Below are 19,223 nucleotides of genomic sequence, written 5' to 3'. Positions count from 1 at the left end.
GTATTTTTATCTAGTCTTTCTTCTACACGCGCACGTGTGTAGCGCACGTATCGTGTCGTCGTTGCCAGCAGTGCGCACGCGTCTTACAAAATTGGGATCATACCGCAAATGTAGTTTGCCACCCTGCTTCATTCTCTTAACGTTCCACGAGCCTTTTCTCAGGACCCTAAATATGCTTCCACTCAAAATAGAACATTTAATGGCTGCGTGGTATCCCATGGGTCCTGAGTCCCATATTCCTGAGCTTTTGTTTCATTTCCTGTTTCTTTTTTCACGTTTTAGGTATAATTTACATACGGTAACATGCGCCCCATTTCACGTACAGTCAACTTCTGACAGATGCATATAGTCCTGTAACCACCACCACAATGGAGAAATGGAAGTGTCTCATCACCGCCCAAATTTCTCCTGGCTGCTCTGTAGTCAACCTTTCCTTATGGCCTCACCCCTTGGAACTCCCTCATCTGTTTTCCCTTTGTCCACTTTTGCCTTTTCCAGAATGTCCTAGAAGCTCTTCCTGTCCAGGGGCCTGGTCCTCGTGCTTTAGTAAAAGCACCTTTTTGGACCAAAGATGTCTCAAGAATTCTTTGTAGGCCGACAGCTCCGAACCCCAACGTTTCCACAACCCTGGGATCATGACCTGAGCTGAAATCAAGAGTAAGATGCTCAACCGACTGAGCCACCTGGGTGCCCCCCCCCCCAATTTTTGTTTTTGTTTCCAGTTTTTGATGATTGTAAATAAATCTGTTATAAACATTCAGGTGCAGGTTTTGTATAAACATAGTTTTCATTTCGCTTTCCAATTATTTTTGCTAATGGTGCAAATGTTATAGCAATGAGGATATCCCAAATTGTTAATCCCATTACAGGAGCTAAGGGCATCAGCTTAAATTTCTTTTTAAAAATCAATCAGCAGGGTGCCTGGGTGTCTCAGTCCATTAAGCATCCTACTTCGGCTGAGGTCATGATCTCGCCGTCTGTGAGTTCGAGTCCCACGCCCGGGCTCTGTGCTGACAGCTCGGAGCCCAGAGCCTGCTTCGGATTCTGTGTCTCCCTCTCCCTCTGCCCCTCCCCCACTCGCACTCTGTCTCTCTCTCTCTCTCAAAAATAAACATTAAAAAAAATACAAATAAAAAGTAAAAATCAGTAACATCAAGGCAATAACAAACATCGTTATTTATATATTTTACCTTTTAAAGCGGGGCATTTGTGAATTGACAAGTGTGCACTATCGGAGCATCATAGGCGTTCGTGGGAATCAGATAATGCTGCTCGTGATTTCCTGAGTTCATTTTCAGATGTATCTGACCAGCACAGAAGTGGCGTAAGAGATAGCATTCCTATGTTTTTTTTCCTCTTCGGCGCTAACCAAAGTTCACTGGTGTCCTCCTGGGGCAAGGGACAAGGTCTGTGCCTGTTCTCACTTTGTGATTCATCGGATGACTGTCTAGGCAAGTCTACTTTTTCCGTTGAGGCGCACTTGGCTTTCAGCAAGCTCCTAACTGAATGAACTGAATAAACTATTATTTCACTTGGCCACAGCCACACCAGAATGTCTTCGTAAGAGGTAAATAGCAAGGACGGTCCCCGGCAGGCCACGTGGACCTGCCTGTCGGCTGGTTCCTTCTGTATTCTGTTATTCTTAAATCTGGAGCAGTGAATTTTTGCCTGCCCTCTTGAGAGCGAGAACCTCTCTTACCCTCTTTTGGATTTGGTATTACTGGGCTTTGGTTCTATTCCTCTCCTGGCAGCGGCGGGTCTTTGCCTGAACCCTGAGGGAGAGTGCTTGTCTGCCACTTTTGTTTTCCAGAAGGGATGCGGGTGGGGTTTTGCGCCCATCTCCGGACAGTTGGAAACCTGACTCACCCAGGGGTGTCTCTCACGTCTCTTTGCCTCCATCTTTCTTATGAAGAAAGGTTTCTGATGGAGGTTTATGGACAAGAGCTTGTGAGTGAATGCAAACCCCTTGCATCTGAGGCCTCTGGCTGTTTCAAACTGACGTGCCAGCCCACACTTGGCCTTCAAGAATTCATTACAACTGTAACTGAGTTGCCCTTGCCCACTTGCATGGCGGCCACCTTTCTCCTACGCTTTGCCAAAGGTGAAGGAGTTCTTGTGTTCCTTTGCTCTTTGGGGAGGCTCGTTTCTCTTTGGAATTCAGTTTACTTGGTGGCTTTGCAACCTCAGCCATCTGACTGGCTTGAGAAAAGGCATGCTTTTGTTGATTATCCAGTCTTTGCTCGTGATCGTGTTGGGAGTGGCGCTCTTTATAGCTTCCTACCTTCGAAGTCTATTCCGCACATCCTTCGTGAATGTACACAATGTGCCAGGCACGTTCTTGGTGCGGGGGACAGAGGCAGAGACAAAACAGATCTGATCTCCATAAACTTATATGCAGTCGAAGAGAGGCAGCCTGTAGTATTACAGACCGTAGTGTTAGGTGCTAGTAAGTTCTATGAAGGACACTTAAGCAGATGAGGACTAAGAGAATGATGGGGGTACAAATGGTGGTGTTCCTCCCTTTATACCCCTGCCTACCAGCGTAGACACCGCACTTCACTGAATGGCTTTTTCTTCTCCTCGGGGATCTCTATGCCGTAGGGCAGATAATACTCCGAGTCTGATATGTAACTTGGTAAGTAAGATTTCAGTTCCAAAGAGTAAACAGTCCCATCAAAAGATAGGACAGTTCCTCATAAACGTGCCGGGTGTTGTGTGTAGGGCCAAACAGGGAAACTGAAGGGACCTCGTTAAAACGAGAAACACAAAGCACAAAAACACTTCTCTGCTCTTTTTCCTACGGGAACCTGCACCCCTGTCTTGCGCATGCCTTCACGTATATCCTCCTTGTAAAGGTCAAGGAGTTAATGATTTCTTGAGAGCCTTCCAGCATGATAGAAACATCCAAGGAGTGACCAAGCAGGATCGTCAGGTACATTTTCCAAGACCACAGACTCCAGATACCTCGATGCCAAGACCCCGGGCTCCAGGGCTTCTGGAGGACGCCTGAGCCCCTGTCCTTGTTTTGACCAGTCCTGAGATGCCTAAGTCATGTACACCAGACCACGACCCTCCATTAAAACCCCAGACCCTCCGGGTGCCCAGGTGGCTCGGTCAGTTAAGCGGTTAAGTGTCTGACCCTTGATTTGGGCTCAGGTCATGATCTCACGGTCGGTGGGATTGAGTCTGTTGGGCTCTGTGTTGACGGCATGGCTCCTGCTTGGGATTCTCTCTCTTTCTCTCTCTCTCTCAAAAAAAAAAAAAAAAAACACACATTAAAACAACAACAACCCAGACCCCAAGCAAAGGAGAGACTCTCTTCTTTCCTTTCTGAGTCTCCCAGACGTTCCGTCTGCTATGTTGTATCACTTACGCTATGTAATAACCTTTGCTCTCACTTCCTCTCTCCCACTAGGTTGGATTTCTGTCCTGTGCAAAGCCAAGGGCCCTCTTGGCTGGTCCTGCAGGACTCCCTCCAGGTCCTCTGAAGGGCCAGCCTGCATCAACACCAAGGGACCCAGAGTACAGGAATATCTACTTGGACTCAATAGAAGGAAGAACTTTCAGTCACAGCTATCTGCAAAAGTAACTCACTGTTCTGGACGGTCGTGTTTTCCTTCCTTGAGGAAAAGTTCCAACCCTGGGTTTATCTGAGTCCACATCCCAGCAAGCTGCCAACTTCCCCTGAGGGCATCTAACCACACAGGTTGAGTGAGCACTCCTGGCTTCTAAAAGCAGAAAGAAACTGCCAGAGCCTTTTCCAGGGATCCCGGGGGGGAAGCTGCTTCCGGGGGTGCCCTGATTCTTCATCTCCAGCCCCATTGTACAGATGAGCAAGCCAGGAGTCAAGGCGACCTGACCAAGGCCACAGAAGAGGAAGTAGCGGGCTGAATCAGGCTTGGAGCTAAGGTTGCCCCGTTTTCCTTGCACGTGCATGCACTACCCAGGTGCACCCCAGCCTCAGGTGACAATTTCCTGGCGGCTCGACACCCAAACAGTTGAAAGAGGCACCTTTCTCCACGAGTTTATTTATATTTTTAAAAATTTACTAATTTATTGAGAGAGTTGGGGGGGGGGGGTGGAAAGCATCCCAAGCAGGCTCCTCGCCATCAGTGCAGAGCCGGATCCCGGGCTCGATCCCATGAACCGTGACATCGTGGCCTGGGCCGAACCCAGATGCTTAACTGACCGAGCCGCCCAGGCGCCCCTCCTCGAGTTCAAACCCTCTGTAACGTCAGCCAAAGGATGGGCTGCAGCCCGGGGCGCTGGGGAAAGTCGCGCTGCTTTTCTGGTCTATTCACCAGTTGGGGCTGAACCTCAAGAGAACGGCCCTCTCTCGCTGACCCGATACCCAAACAGATCCTCTAAGAAAACCAATTTTCGGGCGATGAAAGCTTCCCCACCCCAGGGGTCGGCTTCACCTTAATGAAAAAAAAGATTTTTTTTTTAAAGGAAGGAAGGTGACAAGCGACAATCGGCGTCGGGAGGTGGCGGGTCGGCCCTTTGCCCTCACGTCTCCTCCTCTGCCACCTGGAGGGACTGGTTCTGCGCCCTCACGAGGACGAGGTGAGAAGACCTCGGCCAAGCACGCAGTCGGCCGTCGGTCGACGTGGCGATCCACCAGCCCGAGTGGCGGCGGGTCCCAAGCGCCAGCGCGCGGGAACCAAACCCATCCGCCCCCAGCTTCGCCTCGCACGGCCGGGAGCAGACGGCGACCGGAAGAAGGCGCCCGAGACTCCTGCGCACGCGCGGACAGCGCCGGGGCGGGGCCCGAGCGGGCGGAGCCAGCGGCGCTGCCGAGCGAGGCCGCGAGAAGAGAGCGGCGCGTGAGCTCCGGTTGTGGGCGGGGCAGGGGGCGGGGGCAGGGGGCGGGGCCTGGCCGTCACGCTCAGCCCCGCCCCCTTCGGCCGCCGTCTATCTCCCGGAGGCGGCAACCGCTCCTGCTTGGTCCTTCCCGGTTGGCCGGGCCGGCGGCGCCTCGCTTCTGTGGTGACCATGGGGGACCCCAGCAAGCAAGACATCCTGACCATCTTCAAGCGCCTCCGCTCGGTGCCCACCAATAAGGTAACGGCTGCCGGGCGTGTTGAGGCTTGCTGGCCATCGGCGCCGAACCCCGCGGGCGGCCCCTGCTGCGGCAGTGGCCGCGGCCGCGGGAGGAGGGGCCGGCCCGGCCTGTGACACGTCGCACTTGCGGCGGCGCCTGGGCCTCGCTGGAGTCCGGGCCGCGCGCCGCCCCCAGCCTCAGCAAGGGAGGGGGGGAGGGGGCGCACACCGGGGCCCCGGGCGGGGCGGGCACTTGGGGGTCCCGGGGGCCGGGGGGGGGGGGCACAGACCTTGTGGTTCCTGACACCGAGCGGGGGAGCACACACGGGGGGCAGGGTGGCGGAGTGGACCCCGTGAGTTCTGGAGAGAGCTGCGGGCGAGCTCGGGGCCCCGAGAGAGGGCTGGGGGGCATACACAGGGGCTCCTGTGAGCGGGGCGGACACCGCAGGCCACCTGTGACCCAGCTGGGACGCATGCACCGGCTCGGAAACTCCAGCTGGCAGCGCTGGGCGCGTGGGGAAGCTCGTGCGACCCCAATCCCCACCCCGCACCCCCCACCCCCAGCCCCGCACACTGGAGCTGACCTCTGAAGTTCCTGGGGTGCCTGTTGGAGCCTGCTTGGTTGCCCGTGGTTTTTGATGGCAGCCTCAGTTTCCCTGTCTGCTAAAGCGGCCAAGTGGTGTGTGTTCAATGGCCTCTTTTCTCTTGCTAAGAAGGCCCACCGTACACCCCCTTCTCTTTCTTCCCTTTGGGTCTCTCTAAAATCTTTGGAGAGTTTGGAGATTGGGGTTTTCCTTTTTTTTTTTTTTTTTTTTGGTCTCAGAGGTGGTTTTCTCCTCTGACTTTTACAACTTTTCGCAACCGGCTGGAGATGTTGTGATGACACATCGCGCTCACGTGACACCCTCCCCTGAGGATCACAGGTCAGCGTGGAAGCTGGAGAGTGCAAAGGGCTGTCAGGGCGTCAGCGTGGACTCTCCCCTCCCCTCCCGTGGCAGCAGTTTGTCGGGCTCCCCACTGTCACCTCCAAAGTGAACAGCTGTTAACGATCATGGTCGTGATCCGGGGCGTCCCAGCATGGAAAGATCCCGAGTTTCGCAAAATTAAGACGTCTTTGTCCTAAGCCTTGGAAGGGAGCCTGTATTTTTACAGACTACGAGGATGAGAAAGGAAACGGCTTATTGGAGGGGATGTCTGATGAATGTTGGGAAGTCGGAGGAGGAGAAAGGCTCCGGGAATTCTCGAGTGCCCATTTCTTGGCCGTTTTCTTGATTTTCAAATTTAGATTCATCTGTTATTACAAAGAGTGGTTGCCCTAGAGCTAGACAAGGTTAGGGTCTGCGCCTGGCAGTGTAGAAGTTACACTTTTTGTCTGCTCTATCTCCGAAACAGTGTGTCTTCTCTGAATTCATCGAAGGGAAGGTGCCTTCCTTTTTTTTTTTTTTTTTTAATTTTTTTTTTTTTTAACATTTATTTATTTTTGAGACAGAGACAGAGTATGAACGGAGGAGGGTCCAAGAGAGAGGGAGACACAGAATTTGAAACAGGCTCCTGGCTCTGGGCTGTCAGCACAGAGCCCGACACGGGGCTCAAACTCACGGACCGTGAGATCATGACCTGAGCCCAAGTCGGACGCTTAACCGACTGAGCCACCCAGGCGCCCCGAAGGTGCCTTCTTTTAAGGAAGAGCTCATCGTCTTTAGGACCCTTTGAGGGATACGTGTGGGCTTATTGGTAACTATGTCACCTTGGGCAGGTTCCTTGGCCACGTTGTACGTCATTTTCCTCAGCGGAAAATGGAGACACGAGCAGGCTCTAACCCAGAGGGTTATTGCAAAGGATTAAATGAGAAAACCCAAGAAAAGCAGTTGGAACAGTACCTCCATGTGCCGGTCCCCACTAGTATCAGCTAGTTTATTGTTACTGTTATTGTCACAAACCCACGCACCTGTGGAAAATGTTATGTCCCGTAACAGGATTAATAAAAGCGTGGAGCAAAAATATTTTCTGGTAGTGTTCCGCAGCATTGTGCTACCTTTCTTGACGAAGAATTTTTCACTTGATCCTTAGGAAGAAACCGTTAGATAAGCAAAGATGAAAACTCATTTTAGTGATGTGGAAGAGTTGGGGAACAGTGAGCATTTTAAAAAGTTTTTTTTAATGTTTATTTTTGAGAGAGAGAGAGAGAGAGACAGAGCGTGAGCAGGGGAGGGGCAGAGAGAGAGGGAGACACAGAATCTGAAACAGGCGCCAGGCTCCGAGCTGTCAGCACAGAGCCCGATGCAGGGCTCGAACTCACGAATCGCGAGATCGTGACCTGAACCGAAGTCAGACGCTTCACCGACTGAGCCGCCCAGGCGCCCTAACCGTAAGCATTTTTAAGAAGGGGCTGTAATGGAGAGAGCTGTAAGATATACAGACGGAAGAGGTACTTCAAAAGAAACCACGTGGTTTACTTTAAGAATACGTTATCCGATGTCTCCTGCTCGTGTGTGACGAATATTTACCGTGGATCAAGGTTTTAACTCAGAAGGGTCTGTTTTCTGGTTTGAGAAGTCCTTCCTGGTCTCTCTGTGTTTTACTGCTCGAGTTTTACTGCTCGATTGCTTGAGTTGTTCCGCCAACAAGTATTCGCTGGGCAGCTGCGGTCCACAGAGCGGTGGGGCACACTGAGGGATCCAGAGACAGACTCCTGCCCTCAGGAAGCTTCCAGTCTGGCGGGTGGAAGACAGGTAAAGGACAGCCTGGCCTGTGAGAGGCAGTGTGGTGAGGGGTGAAGAGTGAGCCCTGGGGCAGACCGCTGGGGGTGTAGAGTCCCCAAGATCCCGCTTCTCAGCTGTGATACTTCACTTCGTAATTCCTTAGTTTTCTCTAAAATGGGGGTGAAAACCCACACCAAGTGCTTTGCGGAGAATACGAAATGTGCAAAATGAAAATGCAGGGCCCTTGTTTAAAAAGCGTTGGAAATTTCAGGGCCCCTGGGTGGCTCAGTCGGTTGAGCGTCCGGCTCGATTTTGGCTCAGGTCATGATCCCAGGGTTGTGGGATCGAGCCCCTGTGTCGGGGTCTATGCTGAGCGTGGAGCCTGCTTAAGATTCTCCCTTTCTTTCTTCCTCCGCCCTCTTGCCTGCTCGTGCGTGCGCGCTCTCTCTCTAAAATAAAAATTAAAAAATTAAAAGTGTTGAGAATTTCAAGATGGGACAGCGGAGCATTAAGCAGCCGTGGGGCCCTGGGCGGCCGTATAGGTCACACGTGTGCCCAGAAGCTGGCCTCGATGGGGATAATAATAATGCCTTCTTGTAGGGTTGTTAGGATGGTCCAGTTGGCCAATAGCAGTGCCTGATGTGGAATAAACACTCCGCGTTAGCTGTTACTTCTCTAGTAGTTACTCTCGTCAGTAGGCAAAGCCAACCGTTAGAGATAGTTGCTTTCCAACACCATGAGAAGTGATATTCTGCTTAGAAAACCGTATCTCAGGGCGCCGGGGGGGCTCAGTCGGTTGAGCGTCCAACTCTTGATTTCCACTCAGCTCATGATCTCACAGTTGGGGTTCGTGAGATCGAGCCCCGAGTTGGGCTCCGTGCTGACAGCGAGGGACCTGCTTGAGATTCTCTCTCCCTCCCTCTCTGCCCTTCCCCCACTCGTTCTTTCTTTCTCTCTCTCTCCCGAAATAAAGAAGTAAACTAAAAAAAAAAAGAAAAAAAAAGAAAGGAAAAGCAAAAGAAAACCATATCTCAGTTTTGCTGTGGGACTGCATATCACAACCAAGTGCAATCCCGCTCTCAAAGCCGCCTCCCGCTCCAGCATGTGTGAGAGCCAGACTTGCATCGCTAACTGCCTGCTGGTCTCACACCCCGCAGTACCTGATCTCAACCGCCCCTACACACTGTCCAACAACCTGTGTGTGCATTCAGTAGGTGCCCACTTGGTGCCAGGCTCCGTGCTCAGCTCGGGTGCACAAGATAGGACGCCTGCCCTCGCGGAGCTACGTTCTGGCAGTTTCTCATCTTAGCTGCTGGTCACGAGGGTGCTGAGACCAGCCTGTTAGAAGCCAGTCTGCGCTCTCCCCAGCCACGCGACAAGCCCACACCGGGAAGATTCTCAGTCTTGCCCGTTCTGGGCCGTGCGCCATCGCCCTTGTCACCTCCCTCGCGGGGCCTCTCCTCCGCAGGCTGTCGCCGCTTACTGTGCCTTAAGATTCTGTTCTTGAGAGTCCAGTTGCCTCTCGGGGGCTGTCTAGAGAACTTTTTCTCTCCTGTCCTTGCTTACTAAGATTCCGCCTATAACTAACCGTCTTGCCTTCTTGCCTGCTGACTGTGGGTGCATGTGCGGGCTCCACGCGGGCAGACTCTTCCTGAACCCCCTTCGGATGTCTGCTTCCCGTGTTTCCGGTCCTCACTTGGTAGTAAGTGCACAACGATTGGTTGAGTCAGTGGGGGACTACGGGCGGCCTCTTGCAGAGGGGCAGCGCCGTTGGCAGAGTTGGTCACACTGTTTGGGGTCCCACGGAAGGGGATTCCTTACTCGACTGGCTGTTACCTCGGGGCATCTTAATTTCTGTGTCCTACCCTCCCCCTGCGCAGTGAGCTCCAGAAAGGCCAGCAGGTGGCCTGGCAGGGGACAGGGTCCCAGCAGGTGTTTGTGGAATCCGTTCTCAAATACCTTAGTGCCTACCATGGTATCTGGCATACAGCAGGTAGTCAGTAAACACTGGAGCGGACCGGCACCTTCCGCGTCAGTTGTCACTCTAACCCCATACTTCGTGGGAGCCTGTCGTGCTGAGGGCCTTTGGAAAATCCGCCCATGTTTTCACTCTCGCGTTGCCCTCAGAAGGCCAGAAGCCAGATCTTTCTTGATGACTGTAGTTGGGACAAACTTCCCATAGGCGTCTCTGTCTATCAAGTGTATTTAAAATCTGGGACTCTTATTCTGGAAGAAAAAAAAAAACGTTCTCTTATTAGTGGAGTTTTTGCCATTCTGTTGTTCTTTTTTTAATTTTTTTAAAAATGTTTTTATTTTTATTTTTGAGACAGAGAGAGACAGCATGAGCAGGGGAGGGGCAGAGAGAGAGGGAGACACAGAATCCGAAGCAGGCTCCAGGCTCTGAGCTGTCAGCACAGGGCCGGACACGGGGCTCGAACTTATGAGCTGTGAGATCACGACCTGAGCCGAAGTCAGACGCTCAACCGACTGAACCACCCAGGCGCCCCGTCCCCTTCTGTTGTTCTGACTTTAATTAATTATAAATATTAAATTCCGTGACAAACTCTGGATATTTTAAAGTCGTTTGTATGCCCCTATTGCCAGACGCTCTCAGATGAGGACTGTTTGACCTCAGTCAGTGTTGAGGGAGGAGGGCCCTGGCTCTCTCATGAGGGTGCCATCAGGCCGTCTGCTGGGGCTGCCGTCTCTCCAGGCTGGGGTTCCCCACTCTCAAGCTTGGTCCTGAAGTGCTCCGCCGGCCCCTGCTCCTCAGCGGCCCGTTGCCCTCGGGGCGTCCGTCCCTCACCACTTTGAGCCTCTCCCCTGGGCCGTTCGAGTGTCCCCCAGACCTGCCAGCTAGCCTCCCCCAGAGCCAGTGCTCCAGGGGAGAGAGGTGGTAAGAGACAGAAAGGAAGCCACGGCGTCTTTTATTATCTAATCTTGGAAACTTCTGCCTTCTTACTGGTCACAGGTCACCCCGCGCAAGTGAGGGCGGCTCCCATCCCCTCCGCCTCAGCTGACTGGGGGCCAGTGGAGAGCCACTGGCTGGAAGGCCACGAGGCCACAAGGCCTTGAGTGTTCCCACCAGGGGGACGTCCCTGGTTAGTGTTCATTCGCGTGACTGGTAGGGAGCCCTGCTGATGCCTAATTAATACATAATTACCTGTAACATAATAATAAAGAAATTGAAAGTTCAGGGTTTTTAAAAAAAATTTTTTTTAGTTGACTTATTTATGTTGAGAGACACAGTGATAGGGTGAGTCAGGGAGTGGCAGAGAGAGGGGGAGAGAGAGAATCCCAAGCAGGTTCCCCGCAGAGCCTGACGTGAGGCTCGAACTCACGAAACTGTGAGATCGCGCGACCTGAGCCAAAACCAAGAGTTGGACGCTTCACCAACTGAGCCTCCCAGGCGCCCCAAATGTTGAGGTTTAAAAAAAAAAAAAAAAAAAACAACCAGGTGAGATATTTTGTACTAACCCGTTTCAAATTGTGAACGTTAAGCAGCTTTCAAGCTCGATCATGTATCACAGCCTGTAAGATGGCTCATTTAGCTGATAGGGATGAATTAATAACTGAGTTTTGAAATTGTCTTCCAGGTGTGTTTTGACTGTGGGGCCAAGAACCCCAGCTGGGCGAGTATAACCTACGGAGTGTTCCTTTGCATCGACTGCTCAGGGTCACACAGGTCACTCGGGGTCCACTTGAGCTTTATCAGGTGAGTGAGTCTGTTTTCGTCATGGGCGAAAGCGATTCTTTTCCCCTTTTCTGCTTATGAGAGGCCAGCGAGGAGTCGCGGGGATCGAAATCTTTATAGTTAGGTAACTGGGAAGATGACTTATTTTCCGTTCGGTGACTGTCCCGTAGAGCTCTGTGTCAGAGATCTGAGGCTGTGGTGCTGCAGACAGAGTCAGGAGGGAGGATCTGAGACCCTCTTCCCTTCCTTTTATCCCCTTCTAATAACCAGCAGATAGCGACAGCAGGGGGTTGGGGTGCTGCGGGCCTGGAGGAGAGCTGATACAAAGGGTGAGAAGCAGGGCGCCTGGGTGGCTCAGTCGGTTGAGTGTCCGACTTCGGCTCAGGTCATGGTCTCCTGGTTGTGAGTTCGAGCCCCGCGTCGAGCTCTGTGCTGACGGCTCAGAGCCTGGAGCCTGCTTCGGATTCTGTGTCTCCCTCTCTCTCTGCCCCTCCCCACTCATGCTCTGTCTCTCTCTCTCTCTCTCTCTCTCTCTCAAAAATAAATAAAGATTGAAAAAGGTGAGAAGGCTCGTTATAGCACAGGCCTACAGCTCTGGCTCCCAGGGCCGCTGACCTCACGAAGCCTGAGTGAATGATTGTGTTGGGAATTTGAGTGGCAATTTCAAGTGCTTGTAAAAAGAAAGTCTTTTTTTCTTTAATCTGCAGACGTGGGCTGCCATTGGCTCCCTCTGGGGAGTACATATCTTCTACTCTGGACAGTCTGGTTGCAGCCTAGATGGGGCTTTTGCGTGTGGCCCCCTTGGACACAGCCCCACAGTCCGGTGGGAGGCTGAAGTGCCCTTGTGTGAAATAAAATAATCTGAAATAATAAAAGGATCCCCAGGCAGGCTCAGCACTTGGAACTGAGCGAGGCTTGCTCTTCAGCAACCCCCCCTCCATTCCTTATGACTTAAGGAACATCGATATAATACTATTACTATGAAGAACATTGGTTCCTATAAGATAAATCGATTATTATTTGTAATGAGACATTTTCGATAATGGCACAAAAGCTACATAGTAAAAATAATATAATTTTCTTTTAAAAATATATTCACTTAAAAAAAAAAAAAACATTCTGATGTACTTTCGTGAGTTCTTTTTTCCGGAAATCAGTTTGTAGAGGCTGATGGGCTAAATATTTATAGCCACATAACTCTGTAGGCAATTACTTAGAAAAGGGAGTTCTTTTGTGTTCTTCCTGGTTTCAGAGTATCTATCCATTTCTGGTCTTTTTGTCTTAGATGCTGCTCCCAGGATATTTTGAATACACTGTCCTGTTCTTGTCCTTTTCTTTAAATGTTGAGGGATTTACTTGCCCGGGCAGGTTTCTTTTTAGGGTACTTCCCTCCTCTCCACCCCCCCCCCACCCCCCCACCCCCCGGATTGGTTGTTAACTGGTTACCATAAGGTGAGCTGCTCTGCCCAGAGCTCATGAAGTCTGGACTCCATTGGTCTTCCTTTCTGTCTTCACTGTGTTCTGTCCCTCTTCCTCTGTGCCAAGTCCCGCCCTTGTAATCTGGCCCTCCCTTTGCCTCTCCAGCAAAGCACACCTCCAGTATAAACCATTCCAGGCAATCAGGCGGTCTTCTGACGTGTTCCCTGGTGAGGGGAGGACTGACCCAGATCATAATGAGGCTAGACAGCAGGGTCTGTCTGGGCTGCTGTAGGTTTAATGACTAGCCTTTTAAAAGTCAGATAAATAGAACTATGAATCGCAGTGTTTATAAATGATTCAGAAACAACTGTCCAAAAGTCCTATACAACCGGAGGGCAGCAGTCTAGGATTTGGGCAAGAGGAAGTCAAGGAAGGTGAGAGTACTCAGCAGGGTTTTTGTTTTTAAGAGGCGGAGGTTTGCTCATTAAAATTTTTGGGGGCGCCTGGGTGGCGCAGTCGGTTAAGCGTCCAACTTCAGCCAGGTCACGATCTCGCGGTCCGGGAGTTCGAGCCCCTCGTCAGGCTCTGGGCTGATGGCTCAGAGCCTGGAGCCTGTTTCCGATTCTGTGTCTCCCTCTCTCTCTGCCCCTCCCCCGTTCATGCTCTGTCTCTCTCTGTCCCAAAAATAAATAAACGTTGAAAAAAAAAAATTTAAAATTTTTTCTTGGTGGGAAGAAATTACAAACGCTAGGTCATTGGGAAAAAAAAAAAAAATCCAAGCAGTCCCAAAGTTCATAAAGTAAGTGAAAAGTCCTTCCTCTAGAATCCCTTGCCCCTCTACACCCTCTTCCCCTGCCAGACGCACGCACCGCCCCACCCCCCCAACAGTCCCACCTCCCAGTCACGAACAGATGAACAATTTGGCATGGGTGGAATGTTTATTTAAATGGAGGGTTTTTTTGTTTTTTTTTTTTTTTTTAAGTAGAATTTCAAGTCAACAATTTTACAAAGGAAAAAACCTATGAACTTTTGCCAACCAAAAAGGGAAAGGCGGGTTAGGCGTCCACGGAAATGGCCAGCTGCCTCGGAGCTGACTGCAGAGGATGTAACTGTATTGGCCCCTGCCCACCACCTCCCGGGGCTTGAACTCCGGGCCTCAGCTCCTGGGGCATCTGCGCCTCCCCGTGCTCCTCTCCCTCCAGCCCTGTCCTCTCAGGTTCACTGTTAAGTATTTCATGAGCTTATGAAAGGTGAATGGAATCTAGTAGCAGGGTAGGGACAGGCTTCAGTACAGCGTGAATAAGAAGATAGACTGTAGGGGCCTGGGTGGCTCAGTTGGTTAAGCATCCTACTTCGACTCAGGTCACAATCTCACGGGTTGTGGGTTCGAGCCCCACGGAGTCTGTGTCTCCCTCTCTCTCTGCCCGTCCGCCGCTCACACTCTGTTTCCCTCTCCTTCAAAAGTAAATAAACACTAAAAAAGTAAAATAAAAAAAAAAAAAAGAAACAAAAAGATAGACCGTAAAGTGCCCCATAGGACATGAAAACAGCACTGCCTCTACTTCCGGTTGGAAAGTCAGTCCAAGTTGACCACGAGGTGGTAACATTTGCAATGAATTTCGAGGTTTTGGTGAGATTTTGATCATGGAAACAAGGCAGGGGAGAGGAGGTCAGCAGTCAGGCTTTGAGAAAAGGTATGGGGCGCCTGGGTGGCTCAGTCGGTTGAGCTACTGACTCTTGATATTGGCTCAGGTCATGATCTCAGGGCTGTGAGATCGAACCCAGCATCCCTGCTTGGATTCTCTCCCCGCCCCCGCCCCCCCCCCCCCCCCCGCCCCTCCCTGGCTTACGCATGCGCGCATGCTCTCTCTCCCTCTAAATAAATAAATAAATAAATAAATAAATAAATAAATAATTTAAAAAAGTATAGAGGCTGGAAAAAGTGAACTGTTTAGTAACTACTTTTTTTTTTTTTTTAACATTTATTCATTTTTGAGACAGAGAGAGACAGAGCATGAACGGGGGAGGGTCAGAGAGAGAGGGAGACACAGAATCTGAAACAGGCTCCAGGCTCTGAGCTGTCAGCCCAGAGCCTGACGTGGGGCTCGAACTCACAGACCACGAGATCATGACCTGAGCGGAAGTCGGACCCCCAACCGACGGAGCCACCAGGCGCCCCAAGTAACCACCTTTTTAAAAAAATTTATTTATTGTGAGAGAGAGAGAGCGCAGGAGGACTAGAGAGAGGGAGAGAGAGAATCTCAAGCAGGTTCCTTGTTGTCAGCACAGAGCCCGATGCAGGGCTTGAACTCACGAACCTGGAGATCATGACCTGAGCTGAAACCAAGAGTCGCATGTTTAACTGACCGAGCCACCCGGGGGGGGGGCCCTAGTAGCTAATTTGTCTAGGCAGAGGAAAATGAAGAGACATAGGATTTCAAGGGGAAGATTTGGGGGACGTTGTGGAGGGTCTTGACTGCCAGGCCAAGAGCCTGTACTTAACTGCTGAGACCTTGAGGGGCGAACGCAGGAAGGCCGACCTGGGCCCCGGGCACAGAAGGTGCCCACAGACATTGGCCAGGCGGTGCTGGGCAGGCGTGAGGAGAGAGGGCACTGTGCCTGGCTGCTGGGGGCTGAAGCCCAGCACCACCCCAACTGTTTCTGGGTGTGCTGCTTGCCTCTCGGTGTCTCTGTTTCCTTCCCTTGAACGTGGGGATGAGAAGCCGGGGAGTCATCGTAGAGGCTTTGGGAGAAGAAAGCGGATGAACCCACATAAAGCCTGGCACATGGTGAGTCCCCCGCAGATGCCGCCAGCGATCAGGTCTGAGTCACGTGTGTGCCCGCCCAGCGGATGCCGGAGGAGAAACACTTGTGATGTTCGTGTAGGAAGGCAACGCCTTGCGTGGTGGCCTTCAATCAAGCAGCCAAGCCAGCTAGCAACAGGCGGCTCCTGAAGCTGTTCCCGGGCTTGTCTGTGAGCCAAAGTCTAGATTAACGGTGCTGGATGGATGAAATTCCATTTAAAATTTTTGATTACGTGATAGCTTTGTCATGTTTATTTGGTGAGATTCCTTCTGGTTTCTAAAATCGATTTAAATGTGCTGCTTACTGACTCTGGCAGCCACTAGGGAAGCTAATTCATGCAGTTTTGGGGAGGTTATACTGGACTCATGTAAGGATTACAGAGGTTGTGGGAAGCGTCTTTTCTCATTGACTTGGCTGCTAACAGGAGCCACTTTGTTAAAGTGTCACTGATTCTTCCACTTTTCTTACTGCCTCTGCTTGACTTTTTTCTTAGCGCTGTCACAGACTGTCAATTACCTTTCGTGTCTGTCAATCTACATTGGAGGGAAGAAATCACCTACAGTGAAGTCAGCTCCTCGTGTAGGAATGGGCACTCGTGAGCAATTAAGTTTCCTCTAAAGGTTGACTAGTTTCAGGCTCCACAACCCAGTTCAGGAACAATTCGTTTTAATCTTTTTTTCTAAGGAATATATAGAGTAATATTTGGAGAGAGAGAGAGAGAGAGAGCGAGCGAGCACGAGCCGGAGAGGGGCCGAGAAAGAGGGAGACAGAGGATCTGAAGCAGGCTCTACGCTGTCAGCACAGAGCCCAGTGTGGGACTCAAACTCATGAACTGAACCGTGAGATCACGACCTGAGCTGAGGTTGGACCCTTAAATGGCAGAACCGCCCCTATTTTTTGTTTTTTTTTTGTTTTTTTAAGATAGTTTAAGACCAAAAGTTGAGGCCGATTAGCAAAGCCAAGTACTTGCAGCCTCAGTTTTAGGACCTAATTAAGTCAGCCCAAATTCAGGTACCTGTTATGTGCCTGTTGTAGGAGTGTGGCAGAAAAACGTGGGACATTCCTGTCCTCTGGAGCTCGCTGCTTCTGACCTGACACAGCGTGACAGGGTTAACATGATCATGGTGATGGCGACGGTGAGAATTTTAGCCATATGGGATTGACCGCGAGCCAGGCACTTTGCAGATATTAGCTTGTTTGATTTCTACAAGAGTGAGATAGATAATACTATAATTATCACTGCTTTGCACATGAGGAAAGCGGGCACAGAGAAGCTAAGTAACTTCTCCGAGGTCATCCAGCTAGCCATGGCAGAGTTGAGCTTTGTTCTGTCTCAGTCTGTCTCCAGAGGCTGTGCTGTTACCTGCCATGCTCTGACAGCGTGGGATGGGGGTGGTACCTGACTCCGTCTGATGCAGAGTCGTGAACATGTGGCTAAGATCCATCAGAAAAAGGATCTCAGAACAAGGTATATCATTTAGTCACACTGCCTGGTCATCAAATTCTAAAAGATTTTATTTTTGTCTTTGGGAAACCTGCTGCTTATAAAGGGTAGATTAAATTTTGCTTTTTATGTATTGACACGGAGTGGATTTGTTACAGGTGCAAGTAATGATATGTATTAGTGTTGTTATTTTAGGGTAGCTGTTGGCTTCAAAATAACATTCTAACGTTTACAAAGGCTAATAAGCAATACAAATAGGCATAGAAATTGGCAAATGGGAGGGCAGTATAAAAGGAAAAGAGGCGTCTTTTCTTTTTACCTTCCTATTTTGTGTTTTTTTTTTTCAATGTTTATGTTTTATTTTTGGGACAGAGAGAGACAGAGCGTGAACGGGGGAGGGGCAGAGAGAGAGGGAGACACAGAATCGGAAACAGGCTCCAGGCTCTGAGCCATCAGCCCAGAGCCCGACGCGGGGCTCGAACTCACAGACCGCGAGATCGTGACCTGGCTGAAGTCGGACGCTTAACCGACTGCGCCACCCAGGCGCCCCTTTACCTTCCTATTTTGTACAGGTACTCTACCTACACCCATTCAGAAATGTCCACGTTCCTTTACAGTTAGTGGGGGACAAGCTGTTACATATGGGACAGCCTTGCTTTTTGCTGTTACCTACGGATTTAATGTAAAGGCTTCTAACGTTGTTGGAATATCACACCTTGCTTTACAGTGATCGCTCGGCGAATTGTTATTGTTGGGAAATACGGTTATTGCCTTTACCTTGCCTGGATTTGGTCTCAGTTGCAGAGAAGTAGAGCACGAGGTGTGGTAGGGGAGAAGGCCCTTCCAGCTTTCACGTCAGGAGCACTAAATCCTGAGTTTTCTCCCCTCCCTGATGGCGGTGGTGTTGGTTAGGTCCCTTCTGCTTGCTGATGAGACTGTGAGCGTCCCCGAGTCTCCCGTTAGAGGTCGGACTGGACAAATGCGTAGCTGATCTGAAAAATCAGAAGAGCACATCTGTTTTGAGCAGAGAGACGTTACCGATTTTTAGATCATAAGCCACTGAGAATGGGAGGCGAGGAGCCACAGTTGTTCCAACGGCCCAGGAAGCTCGTCTTGTCCCTGAGCCCCAGATGAGGCGCTGTCTGGAGCAGCGGAAGTGCTCCTGGCCTGGGGCGGCCCACCTGTGGTCACGCGTGGAGGGGAGCGTGTGGCTGGGCCATCGGAAACATGGCTGCCAGGAAGGATGAGAGGGGCCGGGAGCTGTTTGCATCACTATCACAGGCTCTGCAGGCCCAGCACATCCCCTGTCACTGTTAACACAGACCTAGAAGTCTCCAGGATGCTGAAAATCAAGGGAACTCTTGCTTCCAAAACTTTGGTGGCTTCGTTCTGGGGGAAGAACGTGTTAACATTTGCGAACATTCTCCCCATTTAGATCTACTGAGCTGGACTCGAACTGGTCTTGGTTTCAGCTGCGATGCATGCAAGTTGGAGGAAATGCTCACGCAGTAAGTTCATCGCAGACCTGCTGTCTCCCTTCTCGCTGTCAGCGGGGAGGGAAGTTGGGTATTTGCATGTATGAGTTTGGAAGGCCCTATTGAGTAGCTAAGACAAGACGACGGGCCTGGGAGTGGATGGCCCTGGTAACTTGTTTATCCCCAAATCTTTTAAATACCTCGTAAGCACAAAGCTCTGGGCTGGGTGCTGAGATACAGCGCCGAACAAGACAAAGGAGATCCCCTTTCTTAGTAACTTCTGCGTAAAACATAACTTCTCAAGTGTCCAATTAACTTATAGTTTTAAAAGAGCAGGTCTCTTTACCCTCCCTTACAAACCTAAATAAAGAGCCTCAAATATGTTAAACTTCATTTACAAACCCAGTATATCTGATGAATCCAGTTGGGTCAATACGAGGATTGCTCATACAGGTTTCTAGAATGCCTGCTTTCATTGAGATATGAATTCCGACCCTTATGAGGTGGTTGGAAACAGTTTCCTCTAACTGTTGAAACGTTTATCTTATCTCGTGCTTATGCTGTGGTTTCTGTTCACGAAGAAACAGCACTAGACAAGGTGATGGTTGGCGTGGCCCCTGTTAACCAATTTGTCAGAAATT

At 50.7% G+C, this 19,223-nt stretch overlaps 1 protein-coding gene across 2 annotated transcripts in view; it reads left to right on the top strand.

Annotated features, from left to right (window-relative positions):
* The first annotated feature begins 4,882 nt into the window (after window positions 1-4,882).
* The window catches only part of ARFGAP3 (ADP ribosylation factor GTPase activating protein 3), a 54,801-nt gene continuing 40,460 nt past the window's right edge, over window positions 4,883-19,223 (top strand). The window contains exons 1-3 of one of the 2 annotated variants that reach the window (XM_043562802.1): window positions 4,883-5,064; window positions 11,342-11,460; window positions 18,543-18,615. In XM_043562802.1, the coding sequence (XP_043418737.1) occupies window positions 4,996-5,064; window positions 11,342-11,460; window positions 18,543-18,615 (261 nt within the window). In that variant the 5' untranslated portion in view covers window positions 4,883-4,995. The remainder of the gene's footprint in view (window positions 5,065-11,341; window positions 11,461-18,542; window positions 18,616-19,223) is intronic. The other variant, XM_043562803.1, reaches the window with a different exon arrangement.

This window comes from Prionailurus bengalensis, chromosome B4, assembly GCF_016509475.1.
Source record: "Prionailurus bengalensis isolate Pbe53 chromosome B4, Fcat_Pben_1.1_paternal_pri, whole genome shotgun sequence".
Classification (NCBI taxonomy): Eukaryota; Metazoa; Chordata; class Mammalia; order Carnivora; family Felidae; genus Prionailurus; species Prionailurus bengalensis.
This window is presented reverse-complemented; position numbering and strand designations above follow the sequence as displayed.